This window comes from Medicago sativa, chromosome 3, assembly GCF_051527215.1.
Source record: "Medicago sativa cultivar Bolivia chromosome 3, Bolivia_mono, whole genome shotgun sequence".
Lineage (NCBI taxonomy): Eukaryota > Viridiplantae > Streptophyta > Magnoliopsida > Fabales > Fabaceae > Medicago > Medicago sativa.
In genome coordinates this window covers 81,795,233-81,815,205 of record NC_140751.1, presented here as the reverse complement: position 1 = coordinate 81,815,205, position 19,973 = coordinate 81,795,233, and the positions used below count along the sequence as shown (strand labels likewise).

General features: G+C 34.1%; 4 protein-coding genes across 6 annotated transcripts; all 4 read left to right on the top strand.

Moving 5' to 3' along the window:
- The first annotated feature begins 107 nt into the window (after positions 1-107).
- On the top strand, positions 108-1,503 carry LOC146940881 (REF/SRPP-like protein At1g67360). Its single transcript, XM_085754653.1, has 3 exons — positions 108-183; positions 279-503; positions 955-1,503. Exons 1-3 carry the CDS (start codon positions 169-171, stop codon positions 1,366-1,368), a joined length of 654 nt encoding a protein of 217 aa, XP_085610779.1. The 5' UTR covers positions 108-168; the 3' UTR covers positions 1,369-1,503.
- Positions 1,432-8,960, top strand: LOC146940880 (uncharacterized). The gene is made up of 4 exons (XM_085749912.1): positions 1,432-1,490; positions 1,559-1,632; positions 2,024-2,361; positions 8,679-8,960. The coding sequence occupies exons 1-4, from the start codon at positions 1,432-1,434 to the stop codon at positions 8,892-8,894; spliced, it is 687 nt and encodes a 228-aa protein (XP_085606038.1). The 3' UTR covers positions 8,895-8,960.
- A 1,389-nt stretch (positions 8,961-10,349) lies between these two features.
- ASY1 (DNA-binding HORMA family protein) lies at positions 10,350-15,971 on the top strand. Of its 3 annotated transcripts, none has more exons than XM_085754648.1 (22): positions 10,350-10,476; positions 10,572-10,628; positions 11,314-11,410; positions 11,519-11,587; positions 11,686-11,778; positions 11,964-12,090; positions 12,186-12,255; positions 12,364-12,405; positions 12,688-12,816; positions 12,901-13,005; positions 13,121-13,169; positions 13,252-13,293; positions 13,495-13,619; positions 13,757-13,769; positions 13,855-13,931; positions 14,018-14,119; positions 14,551-14,701; positions 14,785-14,864; positions 14,963-15,020; positions 15,133-15,287; positions 15,408-15,551; positions 15,682-15,971. In XM_085754648.1, the coding sequence occupies exons 1-22, from the start codon at positions 10,474-10,476 to the stop codon at positions 15,733-15,735; spliced, it is 1,842 nt and encodes a 613-aa protein (XP_085610774.1). In that variant the 5' UTR covers positions 10,350-10,473; the 3' UTR covers positions 15,736-15,971. The 3 variants fall into 3 exon arrangements, with proteins under 3 accessions (XP_085610774.1, XP_085610773.1, XP_085610775.1); XM_085754647.1 differs by having other exon boundaries at positions 15,133-15,293; XM_085754649.1 differs by having other exon boundaries at positions 10,353-10,476; positions 11,686-11,880; positions 15,133-15,293.
- An 878-nt stretch (positions 15,972-16,849) lies between these two features.
- LOC146940878 (REF/SRPP-like protein At1g67360) lies at positions 16,850-18,971 on the top strand. Its single transcript, XM_085754650.1, has 3 exons — positions 16,850-17,044; positions 17,173-17,397; positions 18,353-18,971. The coding sequence occupies exons 1-3, from the start codon at positions 17,030-17,032 to the stop codon at positions 18,764-18,766; spliced, it is 654 nt and encodes a 217-aa protein (XP_085610776.1). The 5' UTR covers positions 16,850-17,029; the 3' UTR covers positions 18,767-18,971.
- The last annotated feature ends 1,002 nt before the right edge of the window (positions 18,972-19,973 follow it).

Below are 19,973 nucleotides of genomic sequence, written 5' to 3'. Positions count from 1 at the left end.
CAAATTTTAAAATAGTAAATACTCTGTTAGATCACAAATGGCAAACTTGCCATAATACTTACATTGCTTGATTATATTGTATGATTGTCCAAGTTATTGCTGTTTCATATAAAACATAATTGAATTTTACCTCTTACAAAACAAGTTCCATCACAAACAGACTAATCAATGGCCACCAACAAGGTTGTTAGCATAGTTATATTTTTAGCTTTTCTTAATCTTGTTTGTTTCTGCAATTTTTTGTTGTTTAATAGAGTTGAAGTTTGTAATTTCTGAAGGTTGAAAACACGAACAAAGAACTAAAGCGCCTAGGGTTTTTGAAGATCGCTGCTATTCATACTTATGTGTTTGTCTCATATCTGTATGAATCCGCTAAGAAGAACTCGGGACCTTTGAGATCCGTTGTTGAAACAGTGGAGGGAACCGTAACCACTGTTGTTGGTCCTTTCTACAACAAATTCAAGGACGTCCCTGACGATGTCCTTGTTTTTGTTGACAACAAGGTGATTTTCTCTCCCTTTGCTTTCAGATTAATAATTTAGATTGAATCCGTGCTTTATTTGTATGTTTTTGTAAACCTTTCTGGTTTTTACCATGGATCTAATTTAGACTGATAAAGCAAAATTGGGAGAAAGCTTTGTATAATATTCGTACTGTTTTTTTGTAACTAACATCATGATCATGTTTGAAATCAAGGTGAGTTTGATAAAATCACGGTGTCAAATTAACACCTTGATTTTGATGAAGTTTTAAAGTGTGTAGTTTTTGTCAAAATTGCGACTACACAAGACGTATGTTGTATTTGGGGTGATGATTTCCTTAGAAAATAGGAAGAACAAAAAACTTCATGCTAGTATAATACTAGTCTGTGATAATTTTTGAATGAATTAGTGAATGATTCATTAATTTATTAAGCTGTGGTTGAATTAACTGACTAGCATATGATTTGAGTAGGTGGATGAAGCAACCTACAAGTTCAGTGAACATGCTACTCATATTGCTAAGCAGCTTACGGACAAAACAAAATTCTTGATTCAGAAAGTAACACATGAGGCAGGGAAAGTTGTGAGTGTGGGTCGATCTGGAGGACCAAGAGCAGCTGTAGATTATGTTGCTACAGAGACCAAGAATTTGCTACTAATCAATTCAGTGAAGCTTTGGACTGGACTCAACAAATATCCACCATTCCATGCAGCAGCAGAGATGACAATTCCAACTACTGCTCACTGGTCTGAGAAATACAACCATGCAATCAAGGACATGGCTGGAAAGGGTTATAGTTTTGTTGGGTATTTACCTTTGATTCCTATTGATGATATATCTAAGGCATTTAAGCAGGGAGAAGTTAAGGATAAGAAATCAGAATAATCTTATTCTGATTGAGTTTTACTCTTCTAAAAATTTTGCTTCTAAGCGACTTTGTTTTCTGTGATGAGACAATTTGGGCCAAGTTGTTGCTATGAATGTTTGACGTTAATTAGTAAGATCTTGTAATTAATCCAAGTATCTAGAAATAGTGATAGTGATTATGTAAATTTGCGATAAAATGGTTCTGAAGTTTGCTTAGTGTTTTTTGTTACAAGTCATGGACTCGGAGCTGCCCTCCTATCACTCTTGTCCTGGACTTGGATGGTAAGAAAGTCATATCCCAATTTTAAGTTGCTAATTAGATGCTTTAATTTCAACTCACAATGGTATAATCATAAAGAAGCTGCCTTGTAACTTTTTGGTTGTGAATTCTAGACTTCTAGTAATGCAAAACCTGAAAACCACCTTTCTGCATAGGACTGGTCTCCATTTAATTAAAGTGATCTTGTATTCTGAAGCTATCCAACTATTTGAAAATGCTTGCTAGCTGTAAACATGTTTTATTTTTTTTAAGTGGTAAATGGATTTTTCTATTCTTCCTGTTTGTATAATTATTTATTTCAGTTTAACGCATTCATATTTTCCTTTTCTCTTGCACAACCTTTGGTTGAACTGCTCATTTTTATGCTTTGTTTTGGTATTTTTCTCTCTGCAGGAACTTTGGTGCACTCTTCCCTAAAACCTTCTGAGGATGTAGACTTTACTTTCACTGTGAATTTTAAATCTGAGGAGTACATTGTCTATGTACGCTGCCGTCCTCACCTAAAAGAATTCCTTGAGAGAGTTTCTGGTCTCTTTGAGATTATTATATTTACAGCTAGTCAAAGTATTTATGCTGACCAAATCCTAAATGTGCTTGATCCAAAGCGGAAGATATTTCGCCATCGTGTATTCCGTGAATCTTGTGTTAAAGTGGAGGGGAATTACCTCAAAGATTTAACAGTGCTTGGTCGTGATTTAGCACATGTTATGATAATTGACAACTCCCCACGGGTATGTTTGTAGTATTATATGTTTTGGCTTTGATATAATTGTTACACTCATTATAGCTCACAGTTCTAACATGCCGCCCTTATAGTTGCATTTGGAACCTCAGTCCCCTACACCAAAATAATCATTTGGTATCTTGTTAAACCTCTCTGAACACCTGAACTGTTTACTCTCTAAACAGTCTCAAAACTTCAGTTATATAGAATGTTCGTGTTGGAACATGTGTGGAAATTGAGTAAAAAGACTAAACACAAATTCCCATGTTGGGTAGAACTGGTGTTGTGTGAATTGAAAAAAGTGGAAGTCCCACATCGGATGAAACACACACATTAGTAGTGTTTATATAGTGGGGGTGTACCTCTAATTAATGGGGGTACATAAGCACTAGAGAAAAAATATATATTGATATATATTTTATTATTTAGAAATGATAAATTAAATAATTAATTTAATCATTATAATTTAATCATTATCATTATAAATAATTAATTTAATCATTATTAGAAAGTGCTTTCTTAGTCCCCAAGTTTTGCTAAAATATTTTGGTACATAATATAATATATTTTTGTACTAAATTTAATATATTTTAGTACTCAATTAAGATATTTTTGTACTAGATCTAATATGTGAATTATTTGTACTAAATTTAATATATTTTAGTACTCAATTAAGATATTTTTGTACTAGATCTAATATGTGAATTACTTAATCGCAAAGTAATATGTTACTTGTTCCTAAAGTTTCTCATATTACTTGTTCCCAAAGTTTCTCACTTATTAGTTGTGAATTTTCTCTATAAATAGAGAACTCACACAGTGCATTCCACACACCGAAAAGAATTTCATTGAGTTGTCGGGAATTCTTTTCTTCTCTTCTCCCTCCGACTTGTGTTAACAAGTTTCTCCTGCTTCTACTCCTTTCTGTCCCTTTCGGTTTCAAATAGAGCGGTTACGTACCGTATCGAGTGGCTTCGATCAATCGATTGAACCATATTTTTAAGAGTGTTCTTAAGACCATAGTCCCTTTTCGGTTTAATGTCCCTTCGGAATTAAGAGTGGTCTTAAGTTCATAGTCCCTTTCGATAAAATATGTCCTTTCGGAATAAAGAGTACTATTAAGATCATAGTCCCTTTCGTAATAATAATGTCCCGTCGGAATTATGAATGATCTTAACAGTATATAAATTATTTAAATATTTTTCTATTTGAGGAGAAATGGTGGTATCACCATATTTGAGTGGTCGTAGTACCATATTGAAAGTTTGGAGAACTTAAAAGTTAGAATGGTGGTAACACCATATTTGAGTGGTCTCAGCACCATAATAGAATGGTAATAATACCATATTAATTTGAGTGGTTTCAATATTAAAGAGTGGTCTTAGAACCATATTTGAGGGTGTAATTCTCGAACGATTTTCTACAGTGCAGTAGTTAATCGAACAGTTGTAGCTGGGCTTGTTTTATCCTGGAGGCGGCGTGGTTGATAGTCTACCTTGCACAACTTTGGGTAGTGCCACGAAACGTCTTAAAGAGAGCGACCTGGTCGTGACTCAACCTAGTAACAACTTCGGTAGATAACAGAATTTGGAAATCCAAATTTAAAAGTTTGGAAATCCAAAAACAACAATTTTAAGACGTTTTGAACTGTCATGTCTACCGAAGAAGTTACTTATTAAGGTTCAGTTGTCCCTAAATACTACAAGGATAAATCAAGCTACAGAAATACATCTTCTGACTGAAAATATGAAGTGCTTGTTGTTTGAAACAACAACACTATGAAATCCACGTATACCTTTTATTTGTAAAGTGTGGATTTAATTGGTGGATAGAAAATTGTCCCTCGGCAGATCCGTATAGTTTGGTGTATTTTGCATAACATAATGCTAGTTTAATCCTCTTTACTTGATAGAAGGGTTAATTGTTCCTCTGCTTGTTATTTATGCAATCAACACCATGAAACTAGTAACCACTTTGGTTATGAAATATAAATCGGTTTGCTTCATGTCACCTCTTGGAGTAGCTACAAAATGATCTAATTATAATCAAAGCCTATTTATTGAACGTTATGTATCGTGGAACAAAAAGGAAGGTCTTTACTATTTATATGAAAAATGAGAACATTGAACAGTTAAGGAAAGGACCAAATTAAAAAGGTTTTTTATAAGCTAGAAATTATATGAAAAATTTGTTCCAAATGTTTCGAAAGAATCTGAATTTCAGATTTCTATTGAATAAGACTGAGTTGACTCAGACTTAAAGAGAGACTTGTGTACCATGCATTCTTGTGGAAAAAGATTGCACTTTGATGGTATGATCAAAATTAAATTCTCCTTCTATTTTATTAGTTGTGTGATTTTAATATTTGACATATCAAAATTGATCACGAACAAGTGTTTAAAAACTTGAGTAACTTGGAATTAATTCTAAAGTTATATGATTGAACAATTTTATTTATTGCAGTCAAGATATATGAACCAAAAGTTCATATAAATCAGAATTTAGAGAATATGAATCTCTAAACATAATAGATTATGATATGTGTGAATTTGATGACACATAAACTAGAAATGATAAAATGATATTTTATCATATTTATTGATGACTGCAATTTTTATAACGAAAATTGAAATTTATAGAGTACCCAAGTCTAAGAACAAAAATTCTAATTAAGAAATTTTTGAAGAAAAGACAATCCAACTTGTCTTATTTTTTGGCTTCTTCTATGAAGTAAGTACCCCTGTAAATTAAAGAATAATGGGGGCACTAGTGGGGGTAAACTAAATTCCCTTCTTTAAAAATTAAGAACTAGTGGGGGCACTATATCTAATCACATTCATGTAATTAGAAATAGTTATGAAAACATCTAACGAGATGTTATAGAACCTCAAGGAGGTAAGAAAGCTAAAAATGCTAAAGAGTATGAACTTGGTTTATACATTGGAAGAAGATTCATTAAGCCTTAAAGAAGTTATATCCTCATTGGATGCTGAATTATGGCAAAAAACAATAAACGATGAAATGAATTTTCTAGAGTCTAACAAAACATAACACTTGGTTGACTTGTCTCATAGTTGCAAAACCAATCGGTTGTATTTGGATTTTGGGAAAAGGAACTAAAACCTGATGGTACGGTTTATGAATACAAGGCCCTCCTTGTAATCAAAGGTTTTAGACAGAGAAAAATATAGACTTCTTCGACGTTCATTCACCAGTCACGAAAATGATATCCATAAGAGTACTAGTCCCTTTAGCCGCCGTTCATAACTCGATAGTACTCCAAATGGATGTGAAAGTTGCCTCTTTTTATGGTGAACTAGAAGAAGAAATCTATATGAAACAACCTGAAAGTTTTGCGATTCATGGACAAGAAAACAAGGTCTGTAAGTTAGATAATTCTTTGTGAGGTCTAAAAAGGAATGACATAATTTTTTTTTACATTCTAATGCTATCGAATGAGTATAAAGTGAATGAAAGTGACATAATATTTGCACGATCATATGTCTCTATAAAGACGACTTGCTCATATTTGATTTAAAGATTCATGTTATGAATTATGTGAAATCATTGTTTATCAACAACATTGATAAGAAAGACCTAGACAAAGTTGAAGTAATTCTTGGTTTCAAGATTACTAGATCATAAAAGAGAACCTTTTTGATAAATCTCACAAAGTTGAGAAGATCTTAAGGAAATGTAACTATTTGACCGTAAACTTGCAATCATATATTATGATCCAAGTGTTAGAACACTTGAGATGGAGTTAGAAAAACAAAATATGTGAGCATTATTGACAGTACTTAGGTATGTCATTGAATGTATTAGACCCGACATTGCTGATGTCGTGAAACTCTTGTGCAAGTTTACTAGTAGACAAATGAGAAGCATTGCCATGCTATAGAAAGAGTCATGAGGTGCCTTAAGAAAACAATGACTCTAAGATTACTTCACTAGGAGTAACCTATTGTACTTAAATGGTACAAGATATAAAATAGAACATCTTTTAGATGAATATTTAGCGACTAGTGTTTGTATATTGAGCATCACTAGAGGAGTTGTTTGTTAAAACAAATAATATTGACTCAGTCCACTATGGAATGAATCTGAGATGAGAACACTAGAGAAAACTAGTGAAGAAGCAAGTTGATAAGATGCTTGCTAGTTGAGATCCCTTAGTGGATAAAACCGTTGCCAAAAGTGTTAATTCATTGTGATAGTCTGCAGCTATTACAAAAATTGAGAATCATTAGAGACGATAATTAAGGCACGAACACATAAAGAATTAGAGAGCTAGCTACTCTCAAAAGGAACGGTTAAACTAGATCATGTACGTACTGATAAAGAATTAGTTAATCCTTTGACGAAAGGAATTACTAAAAAGAAAGTCCTAAACACATCCAATAGGATGGGACTAATGCCCAAAGGTCACAAGTGATGGTAACCCGACCTACATGACTGGAGATCCCAAGAAATAGGTTCAATTGGTAATAACAAGTCACAAGTGATAGAACATGCTATGTTAAAGGTAAGAAAGCATGATTCCTGCAGCGATAGAAGGATGAGATAATAGAAACTCTTAATGAGATCTATACTCTATTTGGAGTGGAGTACATAGCTACAGGAGTACTCTTGATAGACTCACCTATATGAATGTGGAACTAAGGGCCGGTTCCTATGGGATTCGGGGCAGAATACCTAGAGCGTTCGTTAAAACCGGGATACACGTGCAAGGCCATAAACGCACGGGCTTTTAGAATACACCTTATGAAAAGGTTTGTGTGTGGGTTCTATGTCTGAGATAGAGTTCAATGCTGTAAGCAACTCTTGTTAATCAGAATTTTACTCGCTATGCAGAGGTTCAAGTTGTAGGCGACACCTTTGTTTACTAGCAAATCTTATGGAGACGTTTTTGACGTTTTTTATGAAACCATTTTTTAAATTCAAGTGGGGGATTGTTGGAACATGTGTGGAAATTGAGTAAAAAGACTAAACACAAATTCCCATGTTGGGTAGAACTGGTGTTGTGTGAATTGAAAAAAGTGGAAGTCCCACATCGGATGGAACACACACATTAGTAGTGTTTATATAGTGGGGGTGTACCTCTAATTAATGGGGGTACATAAGCACTAGAGAAAAAATATATATTGATATATATTTTATTATTTAGAAATGATAAATTAAATAATTAATTTAATCATTATTAGAAAGTGCTTTCTTAGTCCCCAAGTTTTGCTAAAATATTTTGGTACATAATATAATATATTTTTGTACTAAATTTAATATATTTTAGTACTCAATTAAGATATTTTTGTACTAGATCTAATATGTGAATTACTTAATCGCAAAGTAATATGTTACTTGTTCCCAAAGTTTCTCATATTACTTGTTCCCAAAGTTTCTCACTTATTAGTTGTGAATTTTCTCTATAAATAGAGAACTCACACAGTGCATTCCACACACCGAAAAGAATTTCATTGAGTTGTCGGGAATTCTTTTCTTCTCTTCTCCCTCCGACTTGTGTTAACAAGTTTCTCCTGCTTCTACTCCTTTCTGTCCCTTTCGGTTTCAAATAGAGCGGTTACGTACCGTATCGAGTGGCTTCGATCAATCGATTGAACCATATTTTTAAGAGTGTTCTTAAGACCATAGTCCCTTTTCGGTTTAATGTCCCTTCGGAATTAAGAGTGGTCTTAAGTTCATAGTCCCTTTCGATAAAATATGTCCCTTCGGAATAAAGAGTACTATTAAGATCATAGTCCCTTTCGTAATAATAATGTCCCGTCGGAATTATGAATGATCTTAACAGTATATAAATTATTTAAATATTTTTCTATTTGAGGAGAAATGGTGGTATCACCATATTTGAGTGGTCGTAGTACCATATTGAAAGTTTGGAGAACTTAAAAGTTAGAATGGTGGTAACACCATATTTGAGTGGTCTCAGCACCATAATAGAATGGTAATAATACCATATTAATTTGAGTGGTTTCAATATTAAAGAGTGGTCTTAGAACCATATTTGAGGGTGTAATTCTCGAACGATTTTCTACAATGCAGTAGTTAATCGAACAGTTGTAGCTGGGCTTGTTTTATCCTGGAGGCGGCGTGGTTGATAGTCTACCTTGCACAACTTTGGGTAGTGCCACGAAACGTCTTAAAGAGAGCGACCTGGTCGTGACTCAACCTAGTAACAACTTCGGTAGATAACAGAATTTGGAAATCCAAATTTAACAGTTTGGAAATCCAAAAACAACAGTTCGCAACTCAATATTATAACAACAGCACATGTTAATGCTTTATGCTGTTATTTTTCTTTGTTCCCAGGCATTTGGATTCCAAGTGGACAATGGAATACCAATTGAGAGTTGGTTTGGCGATCCTTCGGATAAAGAATTGCTTTTATTACTTCCTTTATTGGAGAGTTTGGTAGGAGTTGATGATGTCCGGCCCAAAATTGCTCAAAGGTTCAAGCTACGGGATAAAATTGCTGCTGCTGTGCATCCTTTGAATACAAATGAAAGGGATTTCTTGTCTGAATAAATTGTGCATTGAACATTGTGTAGGAAAGGAGAGCACTTTTGTTTGTTGTAACACTTCTTTATATTATGTTGTGGTTAATAATATTTAGCCGATTAAAAAAAAAAATTATGATTTTTTCTTCTTCTTTCGGTTACTTATATTATGATATTAACAACAGCATTCTCCTTGTTATTAAAGTTGTCATGACATCGTTGAATCAAAAAAGGGGTATATGAGACTCTCATCGTACCAAATTATCTATCAAACCATTCTCCTTGTCATTAAATTTGGTTGTTTCTTCCATTTTCCTTTTTTTATTTTTTAATTCAATAAATATACATTTGACTTTTTTATTTTATTTTAATTAAAAAATTACACATGTGGCATCCTATTCACTTAGGTGAGGTGCCACGTGTGTTGACTCAGTCAAAATTGGCTTAGGGGACCAAAACTGCAAAATGGACAGTACTTAGACGATTGAGTTAGAATTTGTTTTGTTAAGGGGCCAAAATCGCTAGATCGTAATACTTAGAGGGCTAAAACTACTACTAAGCCAAAATATAAATAAGTGAAAACTTAAAAACACTTGTCGGAAACTAATGGCTTGTTTCTTGCCCATGATCAATGGAGATATTTTGAAATAAATATATTAGAGCATCCATAGTGGTAGTATACTAACAAGGACTCATTAAATGGACTCCATATGTACACATAACTTATCTATAATTTTTTAATGAAAGTACCTATTAAGGACTTAATGACAATACACTAATAAGAATGCCAATTAAAAGTACTTAAATACGTCTCACTAACTTAAATATGTTCCACTAACAAGGACTCCAATTAAAAGTAATTAAAATATTACTTCTTTTGCAAGTAGGACCAACTAATACATATTTTATTACTTTTTTTAAACGTGTGATCCGTTAGTTTCCCATGAGAGAGACCTTATATAGTTGTCTGTTGCTTAATAGAGATTCATTTTTTCTTTCTCCAATGGGGGTCCTTAACGGGAAGTGGTCCTTGTTAAGTAAGGATCCCTCGTTAGAGATGCTCTTAGTTAACAAAAAATTGATTGGAGACTAACTTATGAGAAATGCAAAGAATTTGAAATAAATAATAAATTATAAGGTCATATTTGAGGTTGAGTTGAAGGAATTCATGCAATCACAAGCAACTTGTGCATTGTAACGAGGACGAGTCGTTAGTTAACGGTGGAGTATGAAATTTTGAGGAATGAGAATTATCTATTCCCTTTTCGCGCCAAATCACTCACCATATATGCGTGACCAAGCAAGCAACTAACCATCGTGAAATTAAACGGCATATTTAAATTTTAAATTTAAAAAATTAACAGTATCTGAACAAACTTTGAGCACCGTAACGGAAGCAGTTCCAGCGCGTGTAGTGGTGCATCTTTGTGATCACCCTTCACTCTTCAGCCTATAAATATCACACACACCTTAGCTCACACTTTTCATTCTCTCCCGCCACATTACTTTTTTCCATTCAAAATTCTCTAACAAATTAGTTAACAGAGTTCTCTTCTCTCCACCTTTTTCTCTGAGTTTGTAACTCTCGTGTTCAACTACGATCCACCATGGTTATTTCAGAAAGCTTCTCGAATCTTCTTTCTATTTTCTTCGTCATCTTCCTCTCTATGCTACGGTTTCTAAATTTTCCGTTTCATTCTTTCAGGTTGTTGCTCAGAAACTCAAGGAAGCTGAAATCACCGAGCAGGATTCACTTCTTCTGGTGATTAACTAACGCTCCTTCGTTTTCATTTTCATCTCACAGCACTAAAATCATATGGATCTGATTTTTTCATCGTTTTTTGTGTATTTTATTTTTGTTGAACTTCTGCATTTTCACTTCATCTTCATCGTTTTCAGTGATTTTTTATTTATTTCTTCACTTAATTTAGTTTTCAAAATTTTATAAACTTCATAATTATTGTGTTAATTTAACTCAGTTACGTTAATTTTATTTGTGTTGAACTACTGCATAAGTTCATCGTTTATAGCTTTCTGCGGATTTATGATTTCTTCAGTTAATTTAGGTTTCAAAATTGTAGAATGTCATAATTATTTTGTTAATCAAATTCTACGAACTTCATTTGCTAATATGAGCAATCACCGAACCTATTTTTCATCAGTGAAAATGTTTTGATCTATCTTTGACATGAATTTACATTTTATCTTTGTTCGGTAAAATCAGAGATCTAGAAGTTGAAGTTCTCGATCTTAAATTTCAGTACGTTGGTATTTTAAGTATTTCTGAGAATATGTTATCTCTGTTTTACGAAGTTTCGTTTGAGTCACATGAAGACACGTTGATTTCATCGATCAAATTTCCTCAATCTCAGATGCATTAATTTAACACTGAATATGGAATTCGAATTTTGAAATTTCATAATCTAATTTGAATTTTCATGTACCAGACAAGGAATCTGCTCCGAATTGCTATATTCAACATCAGTTATATCAGAGGACTATTTCCTGAGAAGTACTTCAATGACAAGTCTGTTCCCGCGTTAGGTAAAATCACTCTTCAGTACTCCAGTTGTTTGCGTGTTTTACTGTTTACTATTTACACTGAATCTTCTAAATCGTTGAATTTAATCTATAACTATGGTTTAATGACAGAGATGAAGATCAAAAAGCTTTTGCCGGTCGATGCGGAGTCTCGGAGACTGATTGATTGGATGGAGAAAGGCACGTTTAAGCTATATTGTCTGATTGAACTTATAGAAAATGAGTTTTAATTCCTTGTAATGCTTGTTTTGATTTGTTTTATGGTATTTCTTTTCCAGGTGTTTACGATGCCTTGCAGAAGAAGTATCTGAAGACTCTACTATTCTGTGCGTGTGAAGCAGTGGATGGACCAATGATTGAGGAATATGCATGTAAGGATTTGGCATAGGTTATTTGAATGTGATGGAATTGGGAAATTGTATTTGAGCGAATACCAAACATAGGTTATTGCTTTAGGAAGACTGCTATATATGGTAGTTGCAAAATGCAGATTCCAGTTTAATTTAATTTGAGACACTTATGGAAGATTCATAAACATAGCTACTTTCTCTTGCAGTTTCCTTTAGCTATTCAGATTCCGAGAAGCAAGAGGTTTCTATGAACATCAACCGCACTGGAAGCAAAAAGCAGGGGGGAGCCTTCAAGTGTAACTCAACTACTGATATCACTCCCCAGCAGATGAGGTTGTTTTCACAAATTAAAATATAATTTGGACCTGAATTAGTATTATCTTATCATGATAATTAGACTAATGTTATTTGTATGTGATATAATTTAGGAGTTCTGCTTGCAAAATGATAAGAACTCTAGTTCAGTTGATGAGAACTCTGGAGAAAATGCCAGAAGAGGTGAGTGGATTAGAATGCTTAGCTTGATATCACATTATCACCACATATCATTTGTTCTTCAGACTTCTTAATTTCATTGCAAAAACTGAATTCTATTTTTGTTTTCAGCGTACCATTCTGATGAAGCTCCTCTACTATGATGATGTGACGGTATGTTCTTTAATATGGAATAGGAAATCTCAGATACATATAATTTGTTTGTGAAATTCTTTAGCTCTCATATGGATTGCTGAACTGTTTAGGCTCTAGACTTTAGACTTGAAATGCATTTTCGAATAGGTTGTTGTTTGAATAGGGAAATGGTTAAAACAACATCGATACAAAATGACCATGTGCTTTGTTATGCAATTGTTAACATTTCAACATTCTGTTATTCCACTGTGCTGAATCATATAAGGGAAATTTCACATTTTATACTTGTCTGTCATGCAGCCATCAGATTATGAGCCTCCTTTCTTCAGGGGCTGCAGTGAAGAAGAAGCAAATCATCCTTGGGTGAAAAATCCACTGAAAATGGAGGTTGGGAATGTAAACAGCAAGCATTTTGTGTTAGCTCTGAAGGTAATTGAAGGATATCCTGCTCAAAGCCAAGTTTTAAATATTTTTCTAATGTTTTTGCCGACGATATCTTCTTCCATTTTATAGGTGAAGAGTGTGCTCGACCCTTGTGAGGATGACAATGAGGGAATTCAAGATGATATGAGTGATGATGAAATGCAGAATAATGATTATTATGATACTGACAGTGAGGTAAGCGAGGATGTTGCTTGATATAGTTACTGCTGTAAAGATTTTTGTGATTGTAACTGAAAGACATGAACCACAGTAAATGTGTTGCTCTAATTTGAGATTTTACAATTTTCAGGTTGATCATACTCAAGAACAAGGGGGTCAATATATTGTTGCACCCATAGGTGATCAGGATTATTTTACTTATTGCTGCACAATTTATTTAATATTCTCCAGTATATTATTTTAACAAGTTAACAATGACAGAGAAACAGCAAGAACAGGAAGATAATGGCGAGATTGATGAAGGTAAACTAGGCTCTTTGCCCTCGAACATAAAATTGTTTTTGTGTATGTATGTATATGATAAATTGACCAAGAGGAATGGCATTTATAACACTCTTCTCATAGGGCTCTGCGGTTTTTTTTCTAGTTCTATAAAGCTGTTAATACAATTACTGGGCTATAAGCCAATAATAAAAAATAGCTAATGAACTCTACTTCTTTCAGACAACACCCAGGATCCGGTTGAAGATGAGCAACAATTGGTTCGGATCAAGGAGTGGCTCAACTGTTGTCACCTTGACACCGTTGATCTTACTGATGTTCTATCAAATTTTCCAGACATCTCAGTGGTACCTAGTCTTTTCCCTGACTAGTCAGATTATGCTTTTGCTTGGCCTTTTTAAGATTATGGCCTAACTTCAATTTCAGTTCCTATTCTCCTAATCTTTTGTCTAATATAATTTCAATTGAATTGTTTTACTTGCAGGTTCTGACTGAAGGTAGAAATTTCTATCACCATGTTCTATGTGCTGCAGACTTCATGCCTTTCCATATTCTTTTGCTTGATTTTGTTTCGTTCTTCAGAGATCATGGACAACCTCGTCAAGGAAGGTGTGCTATCAAAAATAGGGAATGACACCTATTCTATTAAGAAGGACAAGGTTTATTTTTTCTCTCTTAATTGAACAAACTTTGATTCTAGTAGTCTTTTTTTCCCATTTTATTTATGATTGCCCTTTATTTTCAGAAATCTGAATATGAATTCACCATTGTGAAAGAAGAATTTGATGGTCAAAATCCTCCAGTCCTTGATAGAGCTTTGCAGGGTGAAGATCTCATATACATGAAGGTGAGTTTAATTGTTCCTCTTTTTTGTGTATGTGATAAATCTGAAGATCCTAGCTGTCTTGTAAATTATATTCTATGCCACCTATAGTCACAACAACTAGTGCTCAACAGCTCAAGTATAAAAGTGGCGTTTCTTGGCCCCAAAGGAAACTTAACACTTTATTTGAACTTGGGATAGAAAATGAAATTGTGTCCTCATTCAAGTTAGTTTTATTTACTGCTCATTGTGAAATGTACCTTGTATCTTTGAAAAAACTCTGCATCTCTGATGAGTGAGAGGGTGGAGTCTGTAGTCAGTAAACCACACAATGTATGATCATGAATCTCTCAAACTGTTGTCTTATGAGATGTATCATTTGGTTATATGACTTATATCTGTCTTAGAACTACTTCCTGTCATAGTATGTCCTAATTTTGGTATAAATATATCAGGCTCTTTACCATACTCTTCCAATGGCGTATGTGTCAGTCACCAAGCTTCAAAGCTCATTCCAGGGAGAAATAAGCCAAACAGCAGCAAGAAAGATAATTGAAAAAATGACCAAGGATGGGTTTATTGAACCTAAAGGCAGCAAAAGACTAGGTATCAGATTAATCAACTCAAATAATAATCCTACACTTTTTGTCTTCTTCTGTTTTTGGTTACTTATAACTTCTGTATAACAGGAAAACGTGTGATCCATTCTGAGTTGACTGAGCGTAAATATGTTGAGGTCCAACAAGCTCTAGGTGCTGCTGAAGCTATGGTAATAACTAATAACCGCAGATCATTTGGGGTTTATAATTACATATTACCATTTATCATTGAGTTTGTTTACATATTGCACGTTTTAAAATTTTACAGGATGTTGATCACTGTGAACCAAATAGCAAGTCCAAAAAAGCTGGTTACCGTATGAGTGGTAAAGGCTATTAATATTTTGTATCCTGCCACAAACTCTGTAGCTTTCATTTCAGTATTGATGATACTTAGTCAACTTACAACTATCATATGCTTGATTTCTTGGTAAACAGGTAGCAACCGCGACATCTCAACATGTGGTGTTCTCCACTCCATTGGCTCGGATTTAACACGAATGAAAGTGACATCTGAGTTAAATGATACCGACTCTATGAGTGGACCGAAAATGCCAAAGGCAAAAGAGCCAGGGGCCACCCCAACAAGCAGGGTTGGGGCAAGTTATATATTGATTGATTGATATTTCAGTTTTTATGACTTTTGGCACTGGTTTCTGTGGTTGAATGTTACTAGCATGTAACTGATAATATAATTTATTTTTCAATTACAGCCAGTTGCTTCAAGAGAGAGTTTTGCGCACGGGAAAGAGAACAGCACAGCAAATGGAAATGGAATTGCAAATGATGGGGACGCAGCTGATACAATTATTTGCAGTAGGTCATCCCAGGACAAGCGCCCCAGGAAAACAAGCGCGGTATACTCTGGTTTCCTTATTTCTCACACTGAGGCAATTATTTACTTCAATGTTGAAACAAGTCTGTGTAATTTATAATTGATTGCAGAACATTTTTTTTTACTTTTTTCATTCTATCCTTCTATTGCAGGTCAAGGATCCTATCCATCAAAGTGTGAAGCGTCAGAGATCTCAGGCTCCATGAACCTGATTTATGGATTGCTCAGTATTTGTGGATGACACAAACAAAAACTGATACGCATCTCAAATTTATATACCATACAATTAAGCATCTAGTAATGCATACAGTCGTAGAGACAATGCTTTGTAAGAAAAATCTTTAGTTTGCTTTCCTGTCCGACTTCTTTGTTACTGGCTTATGCCAAGTATTGCTATTTTACTTCAAGGATTTTTTATATTTACAAATTTTAGTTTATAAAACTGCTCCAAGCGCCTTATCTTCCAGCTTCTTCTACTCGTTGTAGTTTTTATTCATCTTCTATTTCATTTAGTGGGCCCAAGGTTTGCCATGTATTATATTTTGAGAAATTCCTAATTATCTGTAGCTCCAAAGAAAGGTTCGATTGGATGGAAGAACCACTCAGAGCTTAGAATTGACAGCCACTAAGTTGTGCGTAAAGAAAAGAGTTTAGTATATGATCATGATCAAAAGATACTATTGAGATACAATGGACAGCCACTAGTAACTTAACACTGCTAATACACATATTCTATAACAGAAAAAAACTCAGATTTGATTACTGATAATTATAATTTGTGACATCACTCGTACTGTAATGCAATCCAATTTATTCTAATGCAGTATATATTCTAAAAATGTATAGTCTATTCATAATTTTCTTATTGTCTATACTCTAATGCAGTATATATTCTAAAAATGTCTAGTCTATTCATAATTTTCTTATTGTCTAAGCTGCATATTTGTATGTCCACTTCTTGCATTCCAATTGAATTTCTTATCAGAATGCTTTTGTTAACAATTTTAATTTATTTTACAACAACTCAGTCAAGCAGTTTCTTAATCCGGACATAAAAATGGATCCATGCAAAGAAAAACGACTCCTTAAACACTCAATACGCATAGAGTGGGACAGTCACTGCCTCAACTCCAAAGAAAATTCTCAAATTCTGAGAAACCTACACGTGGCTTATAGAAACACCGCATTGCCTAGAGAGATCCCTAGGAGTCGGTGTAACTGTGGCCCCCACCTTGACGAACGCAGAATGATGTTTTTGATTTATTATGGCAAAGGATGAGATTGAGATACTAATATAAGCCGCCCTATTCCTTGAGTCTTAACCCCAAAATCAAATCACAATCAAACAAGGTTGAAAATCTTTCTCTCCAATCCTATTTCTCACCGTTTGTTTCACTCCATTCTGTGGGCCTTTTATTGCTGTTTCATTATAAAACATAATTGAATTCTTTCTCTTACTTTTTATTTAGTACGAAACAAGTTCAATCAACAGACAAAGCAATGGCCACCAACGAGGTAGTAAGCATAGTTATATTTGTAACTTTTCTTAATCTTGTATGTTTGTGCGATTTTTTGTTGTTTTAATAGAGTTGGAGTTTACAATTTCTGACCTGAATCAACCTGTGATTATTTTGTGTGTGAAGGTTGAGAACAAGAACAAGGAACTGAAACGTCTAGGGTTTGTGAAGATCGCTGCTATTCATACCTATGTGTTTGTCTCATATCTGTATGAATCCGCTAAGAAGAACTCAGGACCTTTGAGATCCGCTGTTGAAACAGTGGAGGGAACTGTAACGACTGTTGTTGGTCCTGTCTACAACAAATTCAAGGACGTCCCTGATGATGTCCTTGTTTTTGTTGACAACAAGGTGATTCTCTCTCTCTCTCTCCCTCTGCCTTCAGATAAATAAGTTAGATTACACTTTTGCTTTATTTATTTTTGTGTTTTTGTAAACCTTTCTGGATTTTCCAATGAATCTTATAGCTAAATTAGGAGAAAGCTTTTTATAATATTCGTACTATTTTTTGTAACTAATCATGATCAACTCTATTAGAACATGTTTGAGATCACGATGCTCAGTTTGATAAAATCATGGCGACACCATGATTTTGGTAAAATATTAAAGTCTATAGTTTTTGTCGAAACTGCGGTGACAAAATATCTGTATTTCATGGTGATTATTTCCTTCGAAAATAGAAAAAACTTCATGCTAGTATCTTAGTGAATAGTAATAGCTTAATTTGAAATCAACAAAATTCTTTTGGTTGCACAATCCTTACGCAGCAGCTTTGCTGAAATATAAGGTGTGGAATTTCCTTGATTCGTCATTGGCCAGCCAAATGAATAAAATAGAGTTCTCAATTATTTTATCATTCCATTTTTATTGTCATGAATGACGCTTGATTCTTTTGCTAAAGCAACCCTAAAACAGTCAAGTGTATGTGTTTGGCTGCAAATTTGATTCCATATAACTGATTAGTAAAATTTTCTTAAGCAACGGGCAACTGGCATTCTTAGCTCACCTACTGTATCTGTAATTTCTTAGTCCACTGTGATTTTAGTGTTTTCAGGATGATTGGCTGTTCTTAATCTAATAAAAGTAACTTTGATTTAAAACTGACTGTATCCTTTTAACTTATGTTTTCTTACTTAAAGGTAAGATCAAAGAAGTTCGTGCACAAAGTGAAAATGAACCAGTATTCAAACATACTAGTCTGTGTTCTTCCAATTCCTTGATAATGTTTGAATCAATTAGGGAATGACTCATCAATTTATTAAGCCATTTGTGGTTGAACTAACTAACTAGCATATTGTTTGAGCAGGTGGATGAAGCAACTGACAAGTTCAGTGAGCATGCTCCTCATATTGCTAAGCAGCTTATGGACAAAACCAAACTTTTGATTCAGAAAGTAACACATGAGGCCGGGAAAGTTGTGAGTGTGGGTCGATCTGGAGGACCAAGAGCAGCTGTAGATTATGTTGCTACAGAGACCAAGAATTTGCTACTAACCAATTCAGTGAAGCTGTGGACTGGACTCAACAAATTTCCACCATTCCATGCAGCGGCAAAGATGACAATTCCCACTGCTGCTCACTGGTCTGAGAAATACAACCATGCAATCAAGGACATGGTTGGAAAGGGTTATAGTTTTGTTGGGTATTTACCTTTGATTCCTATTGATGATATATCTAAGGCATTTAAGCAGGGAGAAGTTAAGGATAAGAAATCAGAATAATCTTATTCTGATTGAGTTTTACTCTTCTAAAAAATTTGCTTCTAAGTGACTTTGTTTTCTGTGTTGAGACAATTTGGGCCTAGTTGTGGCTATGAATGTTTGACGTTAATTAGTAAGATCTTGTAATTAATCCAAGCATCTAGAAATAGTGATAGTTATCATGTAAATTTTCGATAAATGGTTCTGAAAGTGTTATTTCTTATAAGTGTTGGCTATGATTTTTTTTTTTTGGAATAAAATATTTGGTGTGAAGTTTAATTGTAACACATATTAGAAATCTTTGTCAAATCGATCTTACGAAAGAAAACATCTTCACTTACAGAATCAGTGGACGAATTCGGTGACTTGTCTGTAGTAAATAGGCTGTTCTTTTTGAGTTCTACGCAAAGCCATGCGATTTGTTCCAGAAATGCATTACGAATCTTGTAAGTGACCAGCTATTGTGGTCCCTTAAACTTCTTGACTTTTTAGATGTATATCCATATTTGGTCGTTATTATTGCTGTTGTGGTTAGGATGTTGGTAGTTGCCTTTTATGGATTGTTAGGACGGTACTGGAACGTTTCTTAAAACTCATTTTATGTATGTTTGTATTATCGATATCAATATCAGTGACTCTAACCTTGAATACAACATTATATCATTGGAGGTTATATTTTGGAGTGGGTATTTGTTACTGCATAGACAGAAGGTAGGACAATATAATAGTCAAGTTTGACTTGAATCATTGATCACTCTAACAAACAACAACTATGTTGAAAGTTTGGATACAAGGACTATCTAAAGGTCAAGACGAGTCTTGCTAACAAGAGCTTTAAAAACAAGTTAAAGAACCGAAGATAGAATTTTTTTTTCTTGAAATTTATGTTGGAATTGTACTAAAAAAATGTGGAATGTCTCCCTTTCTAGATTCAGTTTTTGATCAACAGCTAGTTTCTCATATCAGAAAGATGTCTTCATACTTTTATGTCAAAGAGGATAGACTTGTTTAGAATAAAGAGAATAATGGAGAATAATCAGTTCGAATTGCTTGGTATGTCTGTGTTCTAAATACCATATCCATTTTGATTTGGAAATTAAACGTGCCTCATAACGTAAAAATGTTTTGCCAACAAGGATGCCCTCAGAGATAAGAGAATAAATTGTCAGTCAATTTGTGTGTTCTGTAATTCAGATGATGAGAATAACATTCATCTCTTCTTTACGTA